We start from the raw sequence: 24,004 nt of genomic DNA on the forward strand, positions 1-24,004 counted from the left end.
GAATGTCCGGGGTGGGTGGGGTCTTTGATTATGTCAGCTGCTTTACCGAGGCAGCAGAAAGTGTAGACAGAGTCCATGGAGGGGAGGCTGATTTCTGTGATGTGCTGAGCAGTATCCACAACTCTTTGCGGTTTCTTGCGGTCCCAGACAGCAGTTGCCAAACCAAGCCGTGATATATCCAGATAGAGTTTTAATACCCCAACACACTTTTTATTAGATGTAATATGGTATTAATATTAGAACATAGAACAGTACAGCACAGGAACAGGCCCTTCAACCCACGATGTTGTGCCGAACTAATCAAGACAATGGTGCCTATTTACGCCAATCCCTTCTGCCTGCACACAGTCCATATCCCTCCATTCCCTGCACATTCATGTGCCAGTCTGAAAGCCTCTTAAACACCTCTATCGTATCTGCCTCCACCACCACCCCTGGCAGGGCGGTAAAAATTTCCAGTGAACAAGATGAGTTTAAAGGGAGCAATGGGAATGGGGTCCCAGCGGCATGGGAAGTGGGGCCCTGCTCTGTGGCGACGGAGTGTGGCAAACATCACCTGATGACCCAGTTGCTGAACCACCGAGATTTTCAAGTGGTTGGGTAATGGATTATCGGAGTTTTTCCTGCAGCTTTTCAGTAGCCGGGAAGATGGGGAGGGATGGGTGGAACAAAGGGAACATCTGAGAATGATTGATTCCATGTGACACTGAGAATCAGATCCTGTTTTTTGTGTTACTGTCAAAGTTTGCCCGCGCTCTGTAATGAATCAGACAACAGCAGAACCAAAGAACTTACGATAAATGCTTTATTAGTTTTCGCTAGCGGGAGTGGGGGAATACAGAGAAAGAGTAAACAGTGTAACCCTAGCCCTGTACTGATCCTCAAAGAAGACCAGTTACAGCATCTTTATACCCATTTTCGTGGGAAAGCTAGGTGGGAAGTTACACTTGCACAGGCAATTGTTAACACAAAGTTGTTAGCATAACAAGATATGTCTAAAAAAACTACTTTCCCACTTACACCTGGCATTAAAGCTAGACAAAACTAATATCACACCATGCCTGAGATCATTCTGTACTCTGGAGAGCCACTTGACAATGAGAAGCATACCATTAACCCTTACATTGCCAGTCGTTAACCCTTGCATTCCCAGCTACCTTTTACATTACGTGCGACCTGCTGAGTGTTTTCAGCATTATTGTTTCTCCGTGCACATTTCCAGGGCCTGCAGTTTTCTTGAATCCCACTTTTCATCTGTCTTTAGAATCATAGTCCTCGAGTTATACACATGGAAACAGGCCCTTCGGCCATGCTGACCATGCTACCTGAGGTAGTCCCGTCGCTCTCTAAACCCTTCGTATCAATGAACCTGTCCAAATACCTTTTTAAATGTTGCAATTATACCCGCCACTACCACTTCCTCTGGCAGCTTGTTCCATATCCCCACCACCCTCTGTGTGAAAGCTTGCCCCTCAGCTCCCCTTTTAAATCTTTCCCCTCTCACCTTAAGCCTATGCCTTCCAGTTTTAGACTCCCCTACTCTGGGGGAGATAAAGACCTTGACCGTCTACCTTATCTATGCACCTCATGATTTTATAAACCTCCTAAGGTCACCCCTCAGCCCCCTCCACTCCAGGGAAAGCAGTCGCAGTCTCTCCTTATAATTCAAGCCCTCCAGTCCAGGTGACATCCTTGTGAATCTCTTCTGCACCCCCTCTAGCTGAATCACATCTTGCCTATGGTACAGCAACCAGAACAACACAGTATTCCAGGTGCGGTCCAATACAGCTGTAACATGACCCAACTCCTGTACTCAGAGCCCTGTCCAATGAAGGCCAGTGTGCCAAACGTTGCCTTCACCACCCTGTCTACCTGTGTCACCACTTTCAGAGAAGTATGTACTTGTACCCCTAGGTGTACAACATGCCCCAGGGCCCTGTCATTTACTGTGCAAGTCCTGCCCTGGTTTACTATCTTGTGTGACTGTTGTGGCTCGCTCACTCTCATCTCTGAGTCTGAGATCATGGGATTCTAGAGCCTTGAGCAAAGTAATCCAGACTGATGCACCCAGAGCAGTTCTGAAAAAGCCCTACACCGTCAGAGGTGCTGACTTCTGATGGAAAGTGAAGGCCAGTTCTGTCGCCTACTTCTCTTCCTCACTTTCAAAAGTATTTGTTTGGACTCTTGATCTCATGGAACTGATGGAAGATCAGCACTGCTCTTGGCCAGTATTTATCCCTAGGCCTGTTATAAGAAAGACATAGTTAAACTGGAAAGAGTGCAGAAAAGATTTACGAGGATGTTGCTGGGACTCGAGGGCCTGAGTTATAGGGAGAGGTTGACCAGGCTAGGTCTTTATTCCTTGGAACACAGGAGAATGAAGGGTGACCTTATAGAAGTGTTTAAGATTATGAGAGGCATACACCCTTTGGCCCACTATGTTGTGTCAACCTACATAAACCTACTCCCGTGATCGATCGAACCCTTCCCTCCTACACAGACCATAACCCTCCATTTTCCTCACATCCATGTGACTATCCAAGTCTTTTAAATGTCCCTATTGTATCTAATACCACCATCCCCAGCAGTGCATTCCAGGTATCCACCACTCTCTGTGTGGGGGTAAAACCTACCTTTGACATCTCCCCTGAACTTTCCTCCTCCTCACTTTAAACGGATGTCTTCAGGTATTGGCATAAATAAGGTGGATGGTAAGAGTCTTTTCCCTAGGGTAGGGGAGCCCAAAACTAGAGGACATAGGTTTAGTGTTGGAGGGGAAAGATTTAAAAGGGACGTGAAGGGCAACTTTTTTCCACACAGAGGGTGGTGGGTATATGGAACAAGCTGCCAGAGGAAGTGGTTGAGGCAGGTACAATAGTGTCATTTAAGAAGCACTTGGATAGGGACATGGAGGCAGGAAATTGGGACTAGCTGGGTGGACAACATGATCTGCATGGACTGGTTGGAGCTCTGACTCCATAACCACTATCACTGAAACCAACGCTCGTTATTAGAAAAGCAAAATACTGCAGATGCTGGAAACCTGAAATAAAATTAGAAAATGCTAAGATTCTTGGCAATTGAGCAATATCTGCCTCGTTCTTCAACCTCAGTACTCCCACCATTTTCTGTTTTGACATTGGGCTATTGTTATGTTGCTGATTGTAAGAGCTTACGGTCCATAGCAGTTCCTACATTATGGCAACTGTGCTTGAGGTACTTGGGGGCGTCCTGCCCACAGTATGAACGGTGCTACGGAGATGTAAGTCTCTTTCTTTAGGTGGAGGGATTTGAGGCAGGTAAGGGATGACCTCTTCCAGTTTTTGACTCTGTGTGGTACAACTCTCTTTTCCTTCTCTTACTTCACAGGTCCAAGGTTGACAAGGTCCGAGAGATTGTCACTGGAAACCCCACAGTGACCAAGCTGGTGGTGAGCTTTTACCGGAACATCCGTGGGCAGAACGCCCTGCGGGAGATCCTGGGGCCGGTCATCAAAGAGATTCTGCAGGATAAAACCCTGAGCATCAAAACCGACCCTGTCGATATATACAAGAGCTGGGTAAACCAGATGGAGAGTCAGAGTGGGCAGAGAAGGTAGGACAACCATTACACACCTTTGGCCCTTTTCTGCATAGTTGGCCTCTTCATCTTTAGGCACCTTAGCACCTTCCTTCTGCCTTGGCAGGGTCAGTGCAGGGGTCTGCTCCCTTGGCTTAATGACAACATTAAATCACCCATCAGGATCACTGACATATGACGTGAAATTTGTTGTTTTGCGAAGACACAAAAATCCATAAATTACAAAACAAAAATGCAAAAATAAAAGGAATAATGGGGTAGTGTTCGTGGACCGTTGAGAAATCTGATGGCGGAGGGGAAGAAGCTGTTCCTGAATCATTGAGTGTGGGTCTTCAGGCTCCTGTACCTCCTCCCCGATAGTGGTAACGAGAAGACGGCATGTCCCAGGTGGTGAAGGTCCTTAGCGATGGATGCTGCCAGCTTAAGACAGTCTCTTGAAGATGTCTTCGATGGTGGGGAAGGTTGTGCCCGTGATGGAGCTGACTGAGTCTACAACCCTCTATCACCCATGGCTCTTGCTCCTGGTTTTGTTCATTGATGCCAAATTTCCCCCACCCTCAAAAAAAGACAAGGACCAGTTTGGGTTTGGCTGAGTTGCTTGTTCAGAACTTGTCCTGCTTTCTCCCCTGACCCCCTGCACAGGAGTATTTGGTATGTGCAGCGGGCTCAGCGGAGAAAATTGGAAAACGTAGAATGATGGTAAAATTACCCACATGAACTTTGAAAACAAGATCTATTGATTATTGTGTTAGTTGGTGCTGTGGGAGACACTGCAGCAACGTGATATTTCTGACCCTCACCACAGTTACTTGCTGCTATCAATTACAGCTCCTACAGAGACTACACCTGACAGAAAATCACTAAAGCTATTGCATCCATTGTGGAATGTTTAATCTCGTGTCAGTGGCCGAGTATTCCCCACTGTGTTGGTGTGTGGCCGCTCCAATCTTGTTCAGTTCAGTCCCAGGGTTGGTGGGGTGGGCACAGGGACCAGGTGGAGGATGGAAGGAGGCCCAACTGGTGCCCATGTCTTCTGACGCGAGCCAAATCTCTCTTATCATAACAAACCTTTAGGTTAAGCTTATTCTTGGCGATTGATTTAGAAAGAAGCTAGAATTAGAAATGGGGGGGGGGGGGGGGGTGTGTTCAGGATTGATGACCTGTCTAGTTTTAAATCTAGCTAACCTTATCATCAAATGTAGCTCTTCCCTGTTATTTTGAACTCTGTACCTACTTCATTCACAGCTCCTGATTGTAATGTAGTCGATTTTTGTTTTAAATCCTTCAGTGACATTTTGTTTAGATCTGCACTGATTTTTCAGAAAGAATACCAAGCAATGACTTCAGTGCCTTCTGTGCATTGTTCTTGCCTTCCTCTGACTCAAACTCACAGGGTTCGGCTACCCTGTGGTGCTCGGCTCACGTGGCTTTTGTCCTCTAGGCTGGCACTAGGTGGGATATTGCCCCCGTGTTCTGACAGTGCTGGTAAGCAGCAAAATATTGGGGACATCTGTCCACGCACCTTCCCGTCGCACTGCACCAGGTTCACTCCACAGACGATAGCTCTGGTTTTCAGCTTGAGGTTTGGAGAGACTTTTTGTGTCAAAGTCCTTCATTGTCCTCTGCACAAGTCCATGTGTACACAGGTGCAATGAAAATCTTACTTGCAGCAGCATCACAGGCACAGAACATCATATAAGTAGCATTCACAAATAAAGCATAGTTTAAACAATTTCTACAAGAAAGAACACGATTAGAACAAAGTCTGTTTCAGTGCAAAGTGATCAAAGTGGTCATAGTGTTGCTAAACGGTAGTGATTAGGGTTGGTTCAAGAACCGAATGGTTGAAGGGAAGTAGCTGTTCATCAACATTGATGCAAGCACGAAGATGGCATGCTAGCGGCTCTACTTCATCAGGAGTTTGAGGAGATTTGGTATGTCGCCAAAGGCTCTCACAAATTTCTACAGATGTACGGTGGAGAGCATTCTGACTGGTTGCATCACTGCCTAGTATGCAGGCTCCAATGTGCAGGATTGAAAGAGGCCTCAGAGGGTTGTAGACTCAGCCAGCTCCATCACAGACACAACCCTCCCCGCCATCGAGGACATTAAGAGGCGGTGCCTCAAGAAGGCAGCATCCATCATTAAGGACCCTCACCACCTGGGACATGCCCTCTTCTCGTTACTACCATCGGGGAGGAGGTACAGGAGCCTGAAGACCCACACTCGATGTTTCAGGAACAGCTTCTTCCCCTTCTGCCATCAGATCTGAGTGGTTCATGAAAACTATACCTTGTTATTCCTCTTTTTTGTAACTTACGGTAATTTTTATGTCTTTACATCTGGCACTGTACTGCTGCTGCAAAACAACAAATTTCACAACATATTTCAATGATAAACCTAATTCTGATTGAACCTGGCGGTGTGGGACTTAAGGCTTCTGTATCTCCTGCCTGATGGTAGCTGTGAGAAGATGGCATGGTCCGGATGGTAGGGATCTTTGATGAATAATGCTTTCTTGAGGCAGCGCCTCCTGTAGATGCTACCAATGGTGGGGAGAGATGTGCCCGTGACGTATTGGGCTGTGTCCACTATTCTCTGCAGCTTCTTGCGTTCCTCCACATTTGAATTGCCATACCAGACCGTGATGCAACCAGTCAGGACACTTTCAACAGTACGTCAGTAGAAATTTGTTAGTGTTCAGTAATGAGCCGAACCCCTCTCACCTTTTGAGAAAGTAGAGATGCTGGCATGTTTTTGTGTGTGAGAGTATGCGGTTCGTCCTTTCGCCCAGTGGTTAAGCACAATTTCTCTTTAACTGGAAATATTCTGTCCTCCTTTATCAGAGAGGATCGGCCAATGTCTGTGTTAGATTGAATGGACACCTTGGCTGTCATGGGCCGAAGGGCCTGTTTCCATGCTGTATGACCCTGTCAGGACTATCGGTGACTGTTTTCCTTGGGCTGCCTTGCTCCTTCGTCCCAGATCCTGATCCCAGAGCTGAAGACACCTCCATCTTTCTGGTTCTCCTTCCTACTGTGCCCTCGCAAGCTGGCTGAAGTACAAGAGCAAGGGGTTGTGATTGCTGCAGTTGTACCAAGTGACACCACACCTTAAGCACAGTTGCACATAACGAAGTACCTTATTGCCTTGGAGTTTGTGCTCCGTAGATTTATTGGGTAAATTCCAGGGATGAGGAGGTCGTGTATGCAGAAAGAGGTGTATGCAGAAAGAGTTGCATACATCAGGCCTATATTCACTGGATGCTTTCTATCAAAACAAAGGAGATTTCATTGGAACACAAGATGTTGAAGGGGCTCCGCTGGATGGATGCTGAGATGATGCTTCCTCTAACTGGGCACTCTAAACCCCCCCCAGACCTTGGGATTTTCCCTGGAGCGTAGGAGGCTGAGGGTGACCTTGTATAAAATCATGAGGTGCATAGATAAGGTGGGTGGTCCCAATCTTTTTCCCAGGATAAGAGAGTCTAAAACTAGAGGGCATAGGTTTATTGGGAGAGGGGAGAATTTTAAAGGGGACATGGGGGGGGGGGCAAGTTTTTCCACACAGAAGGTAGTGGTAGAGGCAGGTACAATTACAATGTTTTTAAACAAAAACCTTTAGACAGGTGCATGAATAGGAAAGATTTGGAGGGATATGGGCCAAACTCGGGCAAATGGGACTGGCTCAGATAGGCACCCTGGTTGGCACAGGCCAGTTGCTGTGCTGTGTAATTCTACCAGGGATCCTGTCTTTTGGAACTCAGAAGTTCCTTCACTTGGTGAGTTACGAATCCTGAAAATCCTGATGTTGAGATCTGTGGATGCACAGTCACTGCACGTATTCCAGACTGAGATCAACAGGTTTTTCAACACTAAAGGAATCGAGGGCTGTGATGGTGCAGAAACGGCCATGGTTTTTTACTCAGTAGCGGACAGGTTCAAGGGGCCTTAGGGCCTGTCCTTTTTTCCTCTTTTGTATGTTAAAAACCTGAAGTCTTCGGTCACCTCCCTTGCTGGCAGTGCTCTGTTCTTGCCAACTCCCCTCTGAAGTGTTTTGGGATGCTTTTGTATGTTGAAAATAATCACCCATCAACCTTGCAGTTGCTTGTCAGCTGATCACTTTGATCTGATGACGATGAAGGGTCTTGACTCGAAATGTCGACTGTCCCATCTCCCCCCACAGATGCTGCCTGACCCGCTGAGTTCCTCCAGCAGTTTGTTTTTTGTTCCAGATTGCAGGATCTGCGGTCTCCTGTGTCTCCGCTTTGAGCTGTAGTCAACAGGCGATGTGATGGGGTGGTGGCAGAGGGGATGGATTGTAGGATGAAGGGAGAGGCGTGGTGATAGAAAACAGTTGGATACTGTGATAGTCTGAACCCCAACCTCTCTAACCAAAAGTGGTGTGAGATTGCTAAATAGCCTCCCATGGATCTTGTACAATGCAAGCATGCCCAGAGCGACGGCCTCTCTTGCCTGCCTTCAGTTGCACATATGACTTAAATCTTTTAGATATATTGGCACAAAAGTACATCTCTACTCCTCCTCCTTGGATATAAGATATCTTTATTAGTCACATGTACATCGAAATACACAGTGAAATGCATCTTTTTGCGTAGAGTGTTCTGGGGGCAGCCCTCAAGTGTCGCCACACTTCTGGCGCCAACACAGCATGCCCACAACTTCCTAACCCGTACGTCTTTGGAATGTGGGAGGAAACCAGAGCACCCGGAGGAAACCCACGCAGACATGGGGAGAACATCAAACCCCTTACAGACAGTGGCTGGATTTGAACTCGGGTCGCTGGTACTGTACAGCGTTATGCTAACCACTACACTACGGTGCCTTAACTCCAAGGCTTTTGTCATCTCTAAAGTTGCTAGCAATACAAATCAGGTCAATTCTGTGAGCGTGAGCCGAGTGGAAGGGAGTTATTGCAGCACTTTCTTTCCCTGCAGTAAATTGCCGTATGAGGTGACGGCGGACCAAGCCCTGACCCACCAGGAAGTCCAGCGAAGACTTGACATATCCATCCGCAATCTGCGGGCTGCCACCGACAAATTCCTCAATGCCATCATTTCCTCTGTGGACAAGATACCGTAAGTGCTCAGTAATGTTTCCTCAGTTAGAATCCCCTCTGCCTCATGACCTGGATGTTGATGGTCAGGGTTTAGTACTTCCTCACTGCTGAGACTAGCTCCGAACCTCCCCAAAAAAGAATTTGCATCAACGTCGCACCTTTTGCAACTTCAGAACGTTCAGCGATAAAGTATTTTTTTTGAAGTGTAATGAGGGAAATGCAGCCCCCAATCCACACACTGTGAGCTTTAGCTAACAGCAGACTGATAAATGATTAGATAATCATCGTTAAACTGCGTTAGCCAGTAGTGGAGTGGGATTTTTCAATGTTCACCTAAAAGAACTGATGGGGAGCAGTTTAACACTTCAAGAGAAGGTACCTCAGACAATGCACTATTCCCTCAGTACTGCCACAGGAGATTAAGTCTGGTTCACGCCAAGTTTCTAGAGCAGGCTTTGAACCCATAAAGCTGGTTTGGAGTTGAACCATGCCTGACGTCATTGAGTTCTTCTGCCGTTAACTGTGTGCCAGAGCCTATGAAGTATTTTTGAATGGTATTATAATTCAAGAAGTATTCCAGGCAAGGCAGCCATGATATAACAATTAGATAAAGCAGTGAGAGTTGAGGGGTGTATTTTTGCTGGGACACTGGCGAAAGTTCCTCTGATCTGCCTGTGGTTTCTGACCTCAAGTGAGCTAAAGATGACTGGTGCCCATGGTTAGAGTTGTGGGGAAAACGGTCGGCCATTTAGGATGGAGAGGAGGATGAATTTCATCAGTCAGATGGCGGTGAGTCTCTGGAATTTACTCCAGGTGACTGTGAGTGCTAGATTGATGAATCTATTCGAGGCTGAGATTGCCAGATTTTTCAGCATTAAGGGAAACATGGGATTGGCAGGAAGGTGGACTTAAAGTTCAGGATCAGTGATGATACTGAATGGCAGAGTAGGCTTGAGGGACAGAATGGCCTACTTGTATTCTTGTGGGTTGGTTGAGGAACTCCCCGTCTGACTGAATAACGTCCAACCAAGCAGTGATACCAATCGCAGGCCACCACACTGGGAAGGCCACCCCCAGTAAGGAATCAACATTTGCTGGATAAGGAGGGAAATGGAGCGGTCTGTACCTCATGCCCTATATTGGCAAAGAAAGAAGAGGAGATGAGGACTGGGTCTTGCAGCGTTGTTATCTGCAACATACTCGCTGAAAGGGAGGAGGCATCATGGGTGGACAGGGTGGTGAAGAAGGCGTTTGGCGTGCTGGCGTTCATTCAGGGCACTGAGTACAGGAGTTGGGACGTTCTATTGCACTTGTACAAGACGTTGGTGAGGCTGCATCTGGAATATAGTGTACACTTCTGGTTACCCTGTTATGGGAAAGACATCATTGAGCAAAAGCATGAAAAGATAATTTATGAGAAAGTTACAGGACTTGAGAGCCTGAGTTATAGGGAGAGGTCGGACAGGCTAGGACTTCATTCCTTGGGGTATTGGTAACCTTGTGGAGGTTTATAAAATCATGAGGGACATAGATAAGGTGGATGGTCACAGCCTTTCTCCCAGGGTCGGGGAGTCTAAAACTAGAGGGCACAGGTTTAAGGCGAGTGGGGAAATATTTAAGATGGACCTGAGGGGCAACTTCTCTATGCAGAGGGTGGTGAGTATATGGAACGAGCTGCCAGAGGAAGTGGGTGAGGCAGGGAGAATAACAACACTTAAAAGACATTTGGACAGATTTAGAGGGATATGGGGCTAACTTGGATGGGCATCTTGATTGGCATGGATGTTAGCAAAGGGTCTGGTTCCATATTGTATTACTCTGACTCTGAGGGAGCAGATCAATACTAACTTTCAAAAGGGAGTTGGATAAAGACTTAAAAAAGAAAACAAAAAATCCAGGGCTATGAGGTGGAAGGTACTGACTAGGTGGGTGAAGGAGCTGGCTCTGGCCTGGTGCTGTGCTGTATGCTGATGAATTTGTCTAATCCTTATCTTCCCGTCACTTGGAATGAGGTATGGAATGAGATACACCGCAAAAGTGTTGAAGAGCTCACTGAGGGAGAAGTTCCCAGATGCCACGGAAGACGAATTGCTCAAGGTAAGATTTCCACAGTGGGAGTAGAGAGTCTCTGTCACGGGTCACATTCCCCATTGCTTTGTGGTGCACTCTAGCAGCCACTAGTGGCTAGTTCCAAGACAGAAGGCCAAGCCTTGGAGTGGGAAACCTTGATGTCCATTGTGGGAAGGGTTGGTTTGAAGCGTCTTGAATGGTAGGGAACTAAATAGTTTGCCTTGGTTTAGGGGGGAAACGCCATTCGTAGAACACACAACAGTTCCGCACAGGGCAGGTCCTTTCGGCCCACAATGTTGTGCTGAACTAATTAAACTAATGATATCTAATTCCTTCTGTCTGCATGAGATTCATATTCTCCACCTCCAACATCATCCCCCCCACCCCCATTCTGCATATTCATGTGCCTGTTTAAGAGGCTCTTAAACCCCTCTATCGTACCTGCCTCCACCACCACTCCTGGCAATACATTCCAGGCACCCACCACTCTGTATATAAAAAAAACTTTCCCCGCACATCCCCTTTCAACTTTCCCCTTTGACCTTAAGTGCATGCCCTCTAGTATTAGAAATTTCGATCCTGGGAGAAAGATACCGGCTGTCTACTCTATCTGCGCCTCTCATAATCTTATAAACTTCCCTCGGGTCTTCCTTCAGCCTCCGCCGCTCCAGAGAAAACAACCCAAGTTTGTCCAACCTCTCCTTGTAGCACATGCCCTGTAATCCAGGCAGCATCCTGGTAAACCTCTTCTGCACCCTCTCCAAAGCCTCCACATCCTTCCTGTAACAGGGTGACCAGAACTGAATGCAATACTCCAGATGTGGCCTAACCAGAGTTTTATAAAGGTGCAACGTGCACTCAGTGCCTTGACTAATAAAGGCAAGCAGGCCACACACCACCTTTACCCACTATCAACCTGTGTGGCCACTTTCGGGGAGCTAAAAACTCTTGGTGCCAATGGAGAAAGTGATACAGTTGGCCTCATCCTTTGGTAATGGGGTCTAATAGCACCAGGCAACCTCTGACCGGTTTGTCTGTGTGTGGACTTCTAATAAGGAGAGGCTTGGTCTTGGTTGTGATACCACTGGTTGAGTGACCTGTGGAGGGTTAGCGCCACCTTTCCCCATAATGGCAGTCCAGGATTTTTGCAAGCAAATTCCGTTCCATCTTGGCTGCTAACTGCCTCTTCTGTTGTTGCAGGTGGTTGGGAACCTGCTGTACTATCGCTACATGAACCCTGCCATCGTGGCACCAGATGGGTTTGATATCATCGACGTCACAGTGGGAGGTGGGCTCCACACAGACCACCGTCGTAACCTGGGATCCATCGCAAAGCTGCTCCAGCTCGCCGCCTCCAGTAAGATGTTGGAGGGAGAGAACGCTCAGCTCCGCACCATGAATGACTACTTGTTCCAGTCCCAGCAGAGATTCAGGTCTCAACTTCCCTCTTCTGCAAAATATATTTTCTCCTAGCTTACCATCTCAGTGTTGATTCTCCCCACCTTGTGGTGTTCAGTGTTTGGATCAAGTCAGCCCAGGTTGGTAAGAGTAAAGTTCCCACTCTGCCGTCCCATTCCCCCTCCCGGCTTGGGGGTAGATAGCACGGGTGCAGGGCACGGCTCTCAATGTGCCAAGAGCGGGAACAGCATAGCCTAAAGCTGCTGACTCCTGGCTTTGGCCCCCAGTGCCTGAACAAAACCCTGCAGCACAGGAAGGGTTATTTGGCCATTTGTGTCTGAGCTGGCTCTTTGAAAATCCAACTTGTCTCCCTCCCTCTCTCCCTCCCTCCCCCTCCCACATCTACACCGGTGAGACCAAGCATAGACTAGGTGACTGTTTTGAGGAGCAGCTGCACTCTGTCCCCAACAACCACCTTAAGCTTCTGGTTGCAACTTCCCTTCCCATTCCCACACGGACCTGTCAGTACTTGACCTTTTCCACTGCCACAGTGAGGCCTAGGGTGAACTACAAGCACATCACCTCGTATTCAACTTGGGTAGCTTACAACCCAATGGTACGGACGTTGAATTCTCCAACTTCAAGTAACCCAGACACCCCCTGTGTTCCTTTCCCACTCCCAGGTTCTCTCTACCTATGTCCACCTTTTCCAGGCCAACTTCCCCTGGCTCCATCTGCCCATCCTTGCCCTCCTGATCTGATTCTACCTCTCACCTCCCAGGCCTCCCCCATACTTGCATACACTGACCATCTTTTCCCCTCCAGTCCTGAAACGTCGACACATCCTTCCTGCCTCCACAGGTGCATCTTGATCCACTGAGATGTCTCAGCAGTTCATTTTTTTGGGCTGCAGACCATCTGTTTTCTTCCTTGTAAGTACGTGTCCAGTTTTCTATTGAACTCCACATTTTCTCTTCTCCACACCAGCTGAGCAAGTGACAATCAGTGACAGTCATCAGCTTTGTGCTGTGGTACCTACACTGTATTAGATCTCTAATGAAACCCCTTCTGCTCCCCCCGCACCACCCACCCCTTTCCCATTTTCCAGGTACAATAGAGTGCTGTTTTATTGCTTTACTTGGTCTTAATCTCCTTCAGTTACACCTTTCCTTCTGAAATCAGGAGATGAATTTTATTTCCTCTTTGTCATGTGCCAATCTCCAGGATGAGATTGGCACACGAGTCTAGTGGTGGATGTGCACCACCATCAGCACCACACTACACCTGGACTATGTCATAGAACATAGCACATTACAGTACAGTACAGGCCCTTCGGCCCACAATGTTGTGCTGACATTTTATTCTGCCCTAAGATCTGTTTCACCCTTCCCTCCCACATGGCCCTCTATTTTTCTATCATTCATGTGTCTATCTAAGAGTCTCTTAAATGTCCCTAATGTATCTGCCCCCACAACCTCTGCTGGCAGTGCGTTCCACGCACCCACCACCCTCTGTGTAAAAGAAAAAAAACAACTTACCCCTGACATCCCCCTTATATCTTCCTCCAATCACCTTAAGATTATGTTCTCTCGTGTTGGCCATTGTTGCCCTGGGAACAGTTGGCAGTACAGGAGGCTGTGGCCTCTGGTATCGATAATGCAAACTGACTACTCAACAGCAACTTGCACTTGTGTAGCACCTTTTGGCTTGGTAAACTGTCAAAGTCTTACAGCACTGATATAGGCCCTTCAGCTCACCAAGTCTACGCTGACCACCAAGCACCCATTGATACTATCCCATCCAATTCTCATCAGCTCCCACCAGGTTCTACACACGAGGGGCAATTTACAGCGGCCATTTAACCTTACAACCCGCACACTTTTGGGATGTGGGAGGAAAACACTTGTGGGGGGGGGGGGTGTTCCAAGCAGTCACAGAGAATGTGCAAACTCCACATCTACAGCCGCCGGAGTTCAGGATTGAACTTGGATCACTGGGCCCTTTGAGGCAGCAGCTCTGCTAACCGCGCCACTGTGTCTAGGCAACTTGCAGCCCAGTCGAGTACTTTTGCAGCATCGGTCACTGGTTGTAACATAGGAAACACAGCAGCTAATTTTCCATAGCTAACACAAGACGTCAGTGTGATAATGACCAGATGATTCTGTTTTAGTGACACTCTCTCTCAGTCTGCCATCTGACTACACATTAACTGAGACAGTCTGGTTCAAGGGCAGGCACGTCACCTATCTTGGGCAAGGAGGGTGTGTGGGCTAGGATTGAGACCCATCAAATTGCAGGTAAGGTCCCTGTCATCTATCCCCAGAGAGGGGACAGGCACCAGTCCAGAGAAGAGCTCAAATAACCTCTCAACATGCCACTTGGGTTAACAGCGAGCAGGGGGTGGAGTGAAGAGTTAGGGTGACTGAATCTTGCTTGTGTCCACAAGTCTCCTGTTTATAACTATTTCAAGCAGAGGTTTCTTTTTATCAAGAAGCTATTTTACGTTTGTAAAAGAAAACCTGAAGATATTCTGATGGTTTGGTGGGCAGATACATAATTTGTCTGCAGAGAGTAGAATTTGGGGAGGAGAGTGGGCGATAGGGGAGTTGGTGGGAATGTGGGGAGAGGATCGGTATGAACGGTTACGATGGGCTGAAGGGCCTGTTTCCATGCTGTATTTCTCTAGGACATACCTGGAGAGAAGTGCAGGAGGGCAGTGTGGGGTTAGCAGCAGGTGAAAGGCAGTAGCGTCGTTAGACTGACTGCTTGATATAATTTATCGGTGTTCCCGATGTGCCATGTAACCAAACTGGGATCGCCTTGAACTTTAAAAACTGCTAATGATGGAAGTCTGTGTGTATTTTATTGACAGATTATAAGAAGTATATCAAAGAGGTTCATAAAGTTGTAAAATTAATAATGTGGCTTGAGGCTTTTTGAAATCAGCTTGCAGCGTAAAAAAGTACTTGGACGTTACTCCTGGCCTAATGCCCTCTGCTTCCCTCCCCCCCCCCGCCACCAAATCCCCTGCCACCCACTCCCAACTCCCCTCAATGATGTCTTTGCTCAATAAACCATCAGGGTATCTTTGTGCTTTTTTTTTGTTTAGAAGATGTAGAATATCTTCTTGATATATAATTTTAAAAAACCTTTCTGTCTGGAAATGGTTAAAAGCAAAATACTTGTAGGCGTCAGTGATGTTCTGTTACCCTTCTGTTTACTGGTTTGTGTGACCTGCTTCTGCGAAGCAAAAGGGAAGGCTGCTACCCACTTCAGCGTCTGATCCTTTGATTCTGGTTGTGCTGCTTGGAGAGGGAAGTCTGGTCTTTCTCTGGTGCACAGCAGGAAGCTGCTGCTGGAACAGACTGTTGGAAAGGAGATTCAGCACCTCTTAGTCACAGCCTCTCACATGCTGCAGATCAGCAAGGCTTGTGTTAACTATTAGACAAAGGTGCATCAACTGAGTCACTCAGTGCCAGAAGGTCTCAGCTTGATCAGAGTGCGTTGTGCTGAGCTGATTGGGTTCCAGTTAGTTTTCATCTTCCCGGGTTAGGGTGAGAGATACTAGACTGGGTTTGTGCCCCCGAGTGTTATTCAATGATAGAATGTGTATGGGCAGAAGAAACTGGGTTACATGTACACAACACGGAACAGGACAGGCCCTTCAGCCCACAATATTGTGCCGAACTAATTAAACCAATGACTCCGAATCTAATCCCACTTCCCTGCACATTGACCATATCCTTCCCTTCTCTCCATATTCATGTACCTGTCTAAGAGAAACACTCCCATGCTATCTGCCTCCACCACCACCCCTGGCAGTGCATTCCAGGCATCCACCATTCTCTGTGTTGGGGGGGAATACTTGTCCCACACATCTCCTTTGTACTTTCCCCCACACCTTAGATACATGCCCTCTAGTACTAGACATTTCAATCCTGGGGAGGAGAAACTGGCTCTGTCTATACTTTGTATAATTTTATAAACATCTGTCAAATCTCCCCTCGGCCTTTGCCGCTCCAGAGAAAACAGCCCAGCTTGTCCAACCTTTCCTCATAGTACATGTCCTCCAAACCAGGGAGCATCCTGGTAAACGGGCTCTGCACCCTCTCCAAAGTCTCTACATCCTTCCTGTAACGGGGGCGACCAGAATTGAACGCAATACTCTAAATGTGGCCTAACCAGCGTTTTATAAAGCTGTAACATAACTTCCTGACTCTTGAACTCAGTGCCTTGACTAATGAGGGCAGGTGTGCCATTCGCCTTCTTTACCGCACCACCCCCACCACCAAATCAACCTGTGCAGCCACTTTCAAGGAGCTATGGACCTGGACCCAAGATCCCTCTGTACATCAACACTGTTAAGGTTGCTGTTAACTGTTTACTCTCCCTTTATGTTGGATCTCCCAACATGCAGCACCTCACACTTGCTCAGATTAAACTCCATCTGCCACTCCTCCACCCATATCTGCAACTGAACAAATCTGTAGAGCTAGCTGGGCAGAGTGATCACCCAGTTAAGATGTGACGGGGTGCCTGTTTTTTTGTTTTGCACAATGACCAAAACAACAAGGAAGCAACCCTCATTTAGCAGTGAAACAGGCCCTTTGACCACTGATACCATGCCGGCCCTCAAAGACCTTTCTGTACTAATCCCATTTTCCAGCACGCTGCCCATAGCCTCCTATCTCATGTTTTTTCAAGTGCTCTTTTAAGCACTGCTTAAATGTTGTGAGGTTTAGAGATGTGGACCAAGCGTGGGCATCTTTGTCAGCATGGGCGTTGACCCGAAGGGTTTGTTTCCATGCTCAATAAATCTGGGACTCTGCAAATCTAAAATTGGTGGAAGCTGCGCGTTGTGGGACTGTCAGTGAGGGCAGCATCAAGCTAGATTATGCTGCTGAAGTAAGTCCTGGGTTGCATGGATCACGTGTGGAGAATGGGCACAAGGTGGGGTGCCAAAGTGTGGTGAGGGCAGGAGGGAGGAACCCTCCAGGGTCAACACCGTTGGAGCAAGAAGTATCAACAAAAAATCTCGTTATCTGGTGGATCTCTTCCCAGCACCGTTGAGGAACCGTTCTCATTGTTCCGCAGACACTCGACCATTCATCCTGTACTTGGGCAGTGAGTGGAGGGTAGCATTACCTCAAAGGTGTAGACATAAGTTTTAACGGTGCGGTAGGCAGTTCATGCCGAGCTGAACAGCATCTAGTCCTTGCAGCAGACTTGTTCTGTGCTTCTGCCTTGACACCCATCTGCCCACCACCACCATCCCCCCCCCCCCCCCCCCCCACTGCCTTGACCTCTCCTGCCGTGGTCCCTTCCACCTCCAGCTTTGATATCGAGAGTGGTCCCATACCTCATCCTTGGCAGCGGCAGGAGTGAGAGGATTTATCGTGGTTAATCGTTTTCTGATGTGGGCGTGCTTTTTTTTTTAAATTTCCAGGGAATTTTTCCGTGCAGCCTGCAGTGTCCCAGAACCCGAGGAGAGGTTTAATGTGGATGAGTATTCAGAAATGGTCAGCCTCAACAAGCCAGTCATCTACATAACTGTTGGGGAGCTGATCAACACTCACAAGGTAAGGAGGGCAGACTAGAGGGGGTGAATAGTCATCTCCTGTTTTGGGAAGGCCTTGTGTTTCAGTATGTGCCCCCACTGCCCAGCTTCTAATTATATTGTTTGGACCCGGGGTGTGACAACAGGACCTCCCTCTCAATCTCCGTTGTTTCCAGTTCTCCTGGATTTGCCTCATTGGTGGATTGAGCAACACTTAGTGAGGTGGAAACGTGTACAAATTATTAAACTACTTTATTTCCCAAGGTGCAAGCAAAGATCAACATTGATACGACCCACTCCCCCACCCTCAAAGAAGTTGGGGGGGGTGTGGTGGGGGGGTCAGCAAGCTTTAAACTGGGTGTCCTGACCCTTTTGATATGCTGTTTTCCTGTCCTTACCTTGAGCTCTGAGCATTTCTAAGCATAAGACAATTGCTTCAGGTTCTACCCAAATATCACACATCATAGAACAGTACACCACAGTCCCTTCAGCCCACGATGTTGTGCCGACGTTTTATCCTGCTCTATGATCTATCTAACCCTTCCCTCCCACATAGCCCTCCATTTTTCTATCATTCATATGTCTAAGAGTCTCTTAAATGTCCCTAATGTATCTGCCCCCACAACCTCTGCCGGCAGTGCGTCCTATGCACCCACCACTCTGCGGAGCGGGGGAAAATACTTGCCTCTGAATCCACCACCCTCCTCCCCTACCCCCCTCCCCCCCATACCTTCCTCCAATCACCTTAAAATTATGCCCCCTCGTGTTAGCCATTTTTGCTCTGGGGAAAACGTCTCTGACTGTCCACTTGATCTATGCCTCTTATCATCTTGTACACCTCTATCAAGTCATCCTCCTCCTCTCCAAAGAGAAGCCCTAGCTCGCTCAACCTATCCTCATAAGACATTGCTCTCCAATCCAGGCAGCATCCTGGTAAATCTCCTCTGCACTCTCTCGAAAGCTTCCACATCCTTCCTATAATGAGGCAACCAGAACTGAACACAATACTCCCAAGTGTGGTCTAACCAGAGTTCTATAGAGCTGCAACATTATGTCGCGGGTAAGTCATCTTGCTCAGATCTTCCTCACAGCCAGCTGTGGACTTGCCTCTTTTCCTCCTGGTCCTTCTGCTCATTGGGTTAAAATTACATAAACCTGAGGATGCCTGTCCTCACCTCCAGACTGACACCTGCCACTGCCTGACTTCAGTCTTCCCCTGTTTTCAATGGGAGAATTTTCTTTCTGCAACCTGTCTCTGAAGTTGTTTTGCGGTCTCTGCTCTGCTTGTGTTTCCCCAGCTCCTGCTCCAACACCAGGACTCCCTCTCAGTGGAGCACAGCGACCCACTTCACGAACTGCTGGAGGACCTAGGAGACGTACCCACTGTCGAATCACTCATAGGCAAGTACTTCATCACTGCTGGTTTTCTGAATCTATGCATCCTGTGGCACTAAAACCAAGGAATGGATTTCTTCTAGTGAATGGTTAACATTGGCTTTGAGTCAGAAGGTTGTACGTTGTCACAACACAGAGACTTGAGCCCAGAAACCAGGTTAAATCTTGTGAGAGTACCGAAGGAATACTGTACTGTTGGTAGGTGCCACCTTTCCGAAGAGAAATTAATCCAAGGCTCTGACTGCCTCCTTGGATGGATGTAAAAGACCCCATGGCCACTATTGCCGGGGGCATTCTCCCTTATTGAAAATTATATTTAAAAAAACTGCAGATGCTGGAAATCTGAAATAAAAATAGAAAATGTTGGAAATACTCAACAGGTCAGACAGCGTATGTGGAGAGAGAAGCAGAACAAACCTTTCAGGTTAATGACTTCTCCCTTGTGCCTAATATTTATCCCTTAACAAGTATCACATTTGGAATCAGAATCTGGTTTATTATCACTGACATACATCGTGAAATGTGTTGTTTTGCGGCAGTGGTACAGTGCAAGACATAAAAAATTACTATATGTTACAAAAATAAATAGTGCAATAGAGGAATAACGAGGTAGTGTTCATTGGTTCATGGACCGTTCAGAAATCTGATGGTGGAAGGGAAGAAGCTGTTCCTGAATCGTTGAGTGTGGGTCTTCGGGCTCCTGTACCACCTCCCCGATGGTAGTAACGTGAAGAGGGCATGTCCTGGGTGGTGAGGGTCCTTAGTGATGGATGCCGCTGCCTTGAGGTGCTGCCTCTTGATGTCCTCGATGGCGGGGAGGGTTGTGCCCTTGATGGAGCTGGCTGAGTCTACAACCCTCTGCAGCCTCCTTGAATCCTGTGCATTGGAGCCTCCGTACCAGGCGGTGATGCAACCAGTCAGAATGTTCTCCACCGTACATCTGTAGAAATTTGCGAGAGTCTTTGCTGACATACCAAATCTCAAACTCCTAATGAAATACTTGTGGGACTGTCCTGTATGTGTGATGACTGCTGTGTTGCTGAGGACATTTCAGAAAGTACCTCACTTGGCTGTCAGTTGCTTTGGGATGGTCTGGAAGGTTGTGTAGAAGTGCAGTCTCTCTCACTTTAAAGTTACATACCTGAAGTTACTTTAAGCTGTGTTTTGGCTTTGCAGCAACCTAACAGCTCCATAGTCACCGCTCCTCCATTTCTTCTTACTCTTACAGTGATGGGGTCTGGTTACACAGTGTTCACATTACTGGATTACAATCCAGAGGTCTGGACAATTGACCCAAGTTCAGATCCCACCATAACAGCTGGGGAATTTAAACTCGTGTACTTACATACGGAATAAAAGGCTGTTGTCAACAGTGATGATTATGAAATAATAGGTCAGGTAATCAAATGCAGAGTCAATGGGGTGCAGGCCGTCCCTGGGTTATGGACACCCCTACACACGGATGAGTTACCATAATGTTGTTAAATTCTAAACTCTGACATACGTGTGTTCCAGCAAATGGCAGAACTGGTTTCCTCTCTCCCCTTCTAGTAATTTTTCTCTCTTATCAGTCGTGTGTTTTTGATGCCATTCATTACAACACTGTGGAGGTGTGGTTATTGAATGGTTTTGTTTTGCATTTTCCGACTATGGACAAAATCAACTTAAAACAGAACCTCTTCACTACTCGGACAGCCTGTATGTGTTTAAGGGCATGAACGTTGTGTTCTTCTGTAGCTGGGAAATAACTGGGCTGGGTTGTGGCTGATCCTACCATTGCTGCTTTAACAATCCTGTACCACTGCCTCACTGGTTTTGTACATGTTCCATTCTCTTTCCAAAGGTGAAGGAGCTGTGAATGCAAATGATCTGCATGAAGACCATTTGGCCCAACTCTACAAAATGGAGGTCTCACTGACTCTCACCAATAAATTTGATATCTGTAAAAGTGGCAAAGAGACAAATGATACCAAAGGTTTGTTGCTCAGGTAAGTGGGGATCCAGAGACTGCACTTGGTTGTGGACTGACGAGTGTTTCGGAAAGCTTGAGTCCCACCTCCCAACAAGGAAGTGGAAGCAAGTTTCTAAGAGAAGGAATTCCAGAGGACGGCTCCCACTGGAGCAGGGATGTCAAATGGACCTGCGTCAAAGACCTAGATGGATCTTGCATGCGTCAGATCACGGCACCAGAAATGCGAAGGACCTTAAGGTGCACATAAGAATTTAAAAGGTAGCCTTCTGCAGAATGGGACCTAGGAAATCGAGGAGTTGATTTGGAGTGTTGTAGTTTGGGAAGGCTGGTAGAGAGGGGTTTGTGATTAAAACAGAAATTAAAGATTGTGGTAGAGATTGCACCCAAGCAATTGGAGTCGGGAAAAGCTGCATTCGTTGTGTTTTTAAGTGCCGGGATTATGTTGAGCTTGATATTTGAGGCGAGAGACCAGCACTGCTTGAAGCGGTAGCGGCAGTGGATTTCAAAAGAGATTTGGATGCACAGGAATGCTGCCACTCAACCCCTTGTCCCTCACTGACATTCAGTGAGGTTGTGGCTAATCTACAACCTAACTCTATATATTCTGTTCTCTACATCCCTAGTTTCCTAGTGTCTTGGATAGACAAACTTCTATCGGTCCTGAGTTCCAAACTCTGCCTTCCTTTTTGGCTGTAGATGTGTTTACTAACCTAAATCTAATTTTTAGAATACCCTCTTGTCCCAAGACCTCTCAACCAATTTAAGTTATTTATCTGTCTGCTTTATCACCTTAATGTTTGATAAATTGAAATCAACTTGCCTTTCACCCTAGCTACAAAGAATGGTTTGTGTAATCTGTCCTTGTAAATCAGAATCAGGTTTATCTTCACTGACATATGATGTGAAATTTGTTGTTTTGTGGCAGCAGTACAGTGCAAGACATTAAAATCACCATAAATTACAAAAATAGTGCAAAAAAAAGAGGAATCATGAGGTAGTGTTCATGGACCGTTCTGAAATCTGATGGCGGAGGGGAAGAAGCTATTTCTGATTCATCGGGTGTGTGTCTTCAGGCTCCCGTACCTCCTCTCAGATGGTAGTAACGAGAAGAGGGCATGTCCTGGGTGGTGAGGGTCCTTGGTGATGGATGCCACCTTCTTGAGGCACCGTCTCTTGAAGATGTCCTCGATGGTGGGGAGGGTTGTGCCCGTGATGGAGCTGGCTGAGTCTACAACCTTCTGCGGCCTCTTTGGATCTTGTGCATAGGAGCCTCCGTACGAGGAGGTGATGCAATCAGTCAGAATGCTCTCCGCCGTACATCTGTAGAAATTTGTAAGAGTCTTTGGTGACATACCAAATCTCCTCAAACTCTTAAGTGTAGCAGAGCCACAGTAAAGGTAGACTGCTCTCATTTGAAGTCAGGATATCCAGAGCTGCTCCAGGTGTGGTCTAACCAGTGCTTTGTATTACCGAGCATAACTTCTTGTACTCCAGTCGTCAGGAGGTAAAGACCAGTGTTTCAGCAGACTTTTGGTCAATGATCCACCTACCCAGGTCACCAAGTCTCTTCAGACCTGCATTGCTTCTAGTTTTCCACATCAACTCTGTTCCTTCCTTTTTTGTTCCAGATCGGATAAACTTGCATCAGTGTTGGGTGCTGCTCATTGACTCTGTTCACTTCGTACTCTATCGGCACTGCCTACAGTCCTGCCGCCTTCGCATTATCGGCAAACTTCATTACTGCCATCATAGAAATCATTTATAAAATGGTGATAGGTTTAGCACCAATACCGACAGCCTATCATTGGTCAAACCCTGCTTGCTTTGAGTACCTGACCACTGTCCCTAATCCCTGCCTCCTGTCACCCAGCTAGTTCCCCAACCTATTCTGTAAGCTGCCTTCAGCTTTTGTTGGTCTTTACTTCAGCTAACAAGTCTTTGTTAACGATATTATCCAAGGTATTATTTATCAATAGACTTTTTTTTCATTATTCTACTCTCATTTGCAAAGATTTTTATCAGCTTCAGACATAAACTCTGATAAATTTACACCATGGTCACATTACAGATGGTTCCTGGGAACTGCAGTAAGCCGACTTTCTGCATGTCAGAAACGTCTATAGCTACCCATATTGTATTGCTGTGCATTAATTTTATTTTATTGTATAATCACCTAACACTACCCATAATTAAACAAATGGAATATATACAGTATCCCGTCATTAATGAATACCATAAAGCATTTTACAATTATTGCTGGTTCAAAAATACTTTAAAATTTGCGTAAAGTCAGCTTTCTGTAAGTCAGGGCCATTCGTAACCCAGGGGATCCTCTGTATAGTACAGACAGGTGAGTTGCAGGGCAGGTTATCAGTGTTCACCCTGTCTCGTAAGTGTCCTCATACGTCTCAGTGACACAGAAGAGAACTTTTAGCGATTGTGCCCATTCTGACTCTTTGGGAAAAAGGTGTTAATTTGTCTCACTACCTGCCCCTGACCCTGCAACTTTCCCAGGGTTGGGATACTTGCCCTTAGCCACGCTGTGCACAATTTAAAAGCAAACCGCACTCATCTCCCCGCGTGTTATGTTTGCCAGTAATGTGCCTTTTGCTTACTGCTGCTGGAACCAGTTTCTCCTCACGTGTCCTATCAAAACAATTTGGAATTTGATCACTATTAAATCTCCTTATAGAACTGAGAGGTTAGGGGAACAAGAACATAAACAGGAGCAATAGGGCATTTAGCCCCTCACTCCTGCTCTGACATTCAATAAGATCGTTGCTGGTTTTTAATTTCACTTTCTTCTACTAAGCCTTTATCCCTTGATTCCCTTAATATCCACGTCTCTCCTCAATATACTCAGCAACTGAGCCTCCTTAGGTAGAGAATTCCAAAGATTCACCTCAAGAAGGAATCTTGTCTGTCTTCAGGTCCTGATTGACCAGCCCGTATCT

General features: G+C 46.8%; 1 protein-coding gene across 1 annotated transcript in view; it reads left to right on the forward strand.

Annotated features, from left to right (window-relative positions):
* Positions 1 to 24,004, forward strand: part of iqgap3 (IQ motif containing GTPase activating protein 3) — a 136,424-nt gene that overhangs the window by 93,907 nt on the left and 18,513 nt on the right. The window contains exons 26-32 of the mRNA XM_052045848.1: positions 3,370 to 3,594; positions 8,537 to 8,677; positions 10,671 to 10,755; positions 11,929 to 12,161; positions 17,573 to 17,705; positions 18,982 to 19,084; positions 20,922 to 21,066. Coding sequence (XP_051901808.1) covers positions 3,370 to 3,594; positions 8,537 to 8,677; positions 10,671 to 10,755; positions 11,929 to 12,161; positions 17,573 to 17,705; positions 18,982 to 19,084; positions 20,922 to 21,066 — 1,065 coding nt within the window. The remainder of the gene's footprint in view (positions 1 to 3,369; positions 3,595 to 8,536; positions 8,678 to 10,670; positions 10,756 to 11,928; positions 12,162 to 17,572; positions 17,706 to 18,981; positions 19,085 to 20,921; positions 21,067 to 24,004) is intronic.

This window comes from Pristis pectinata, chromosome 40 (assembly GCF_009764475.1).
Source record: "Pristis pectinata isolate sPriPec2 chromosome 40, sPriPec2.1.pri, whole genome shotgun sequence".
Lineage (NCBI taxonomy): Eukaryota > Metazoa > Chordata > Chondrichthyes > Rhinopristiformes > Pristidae > Pristis > Pristis pectinata.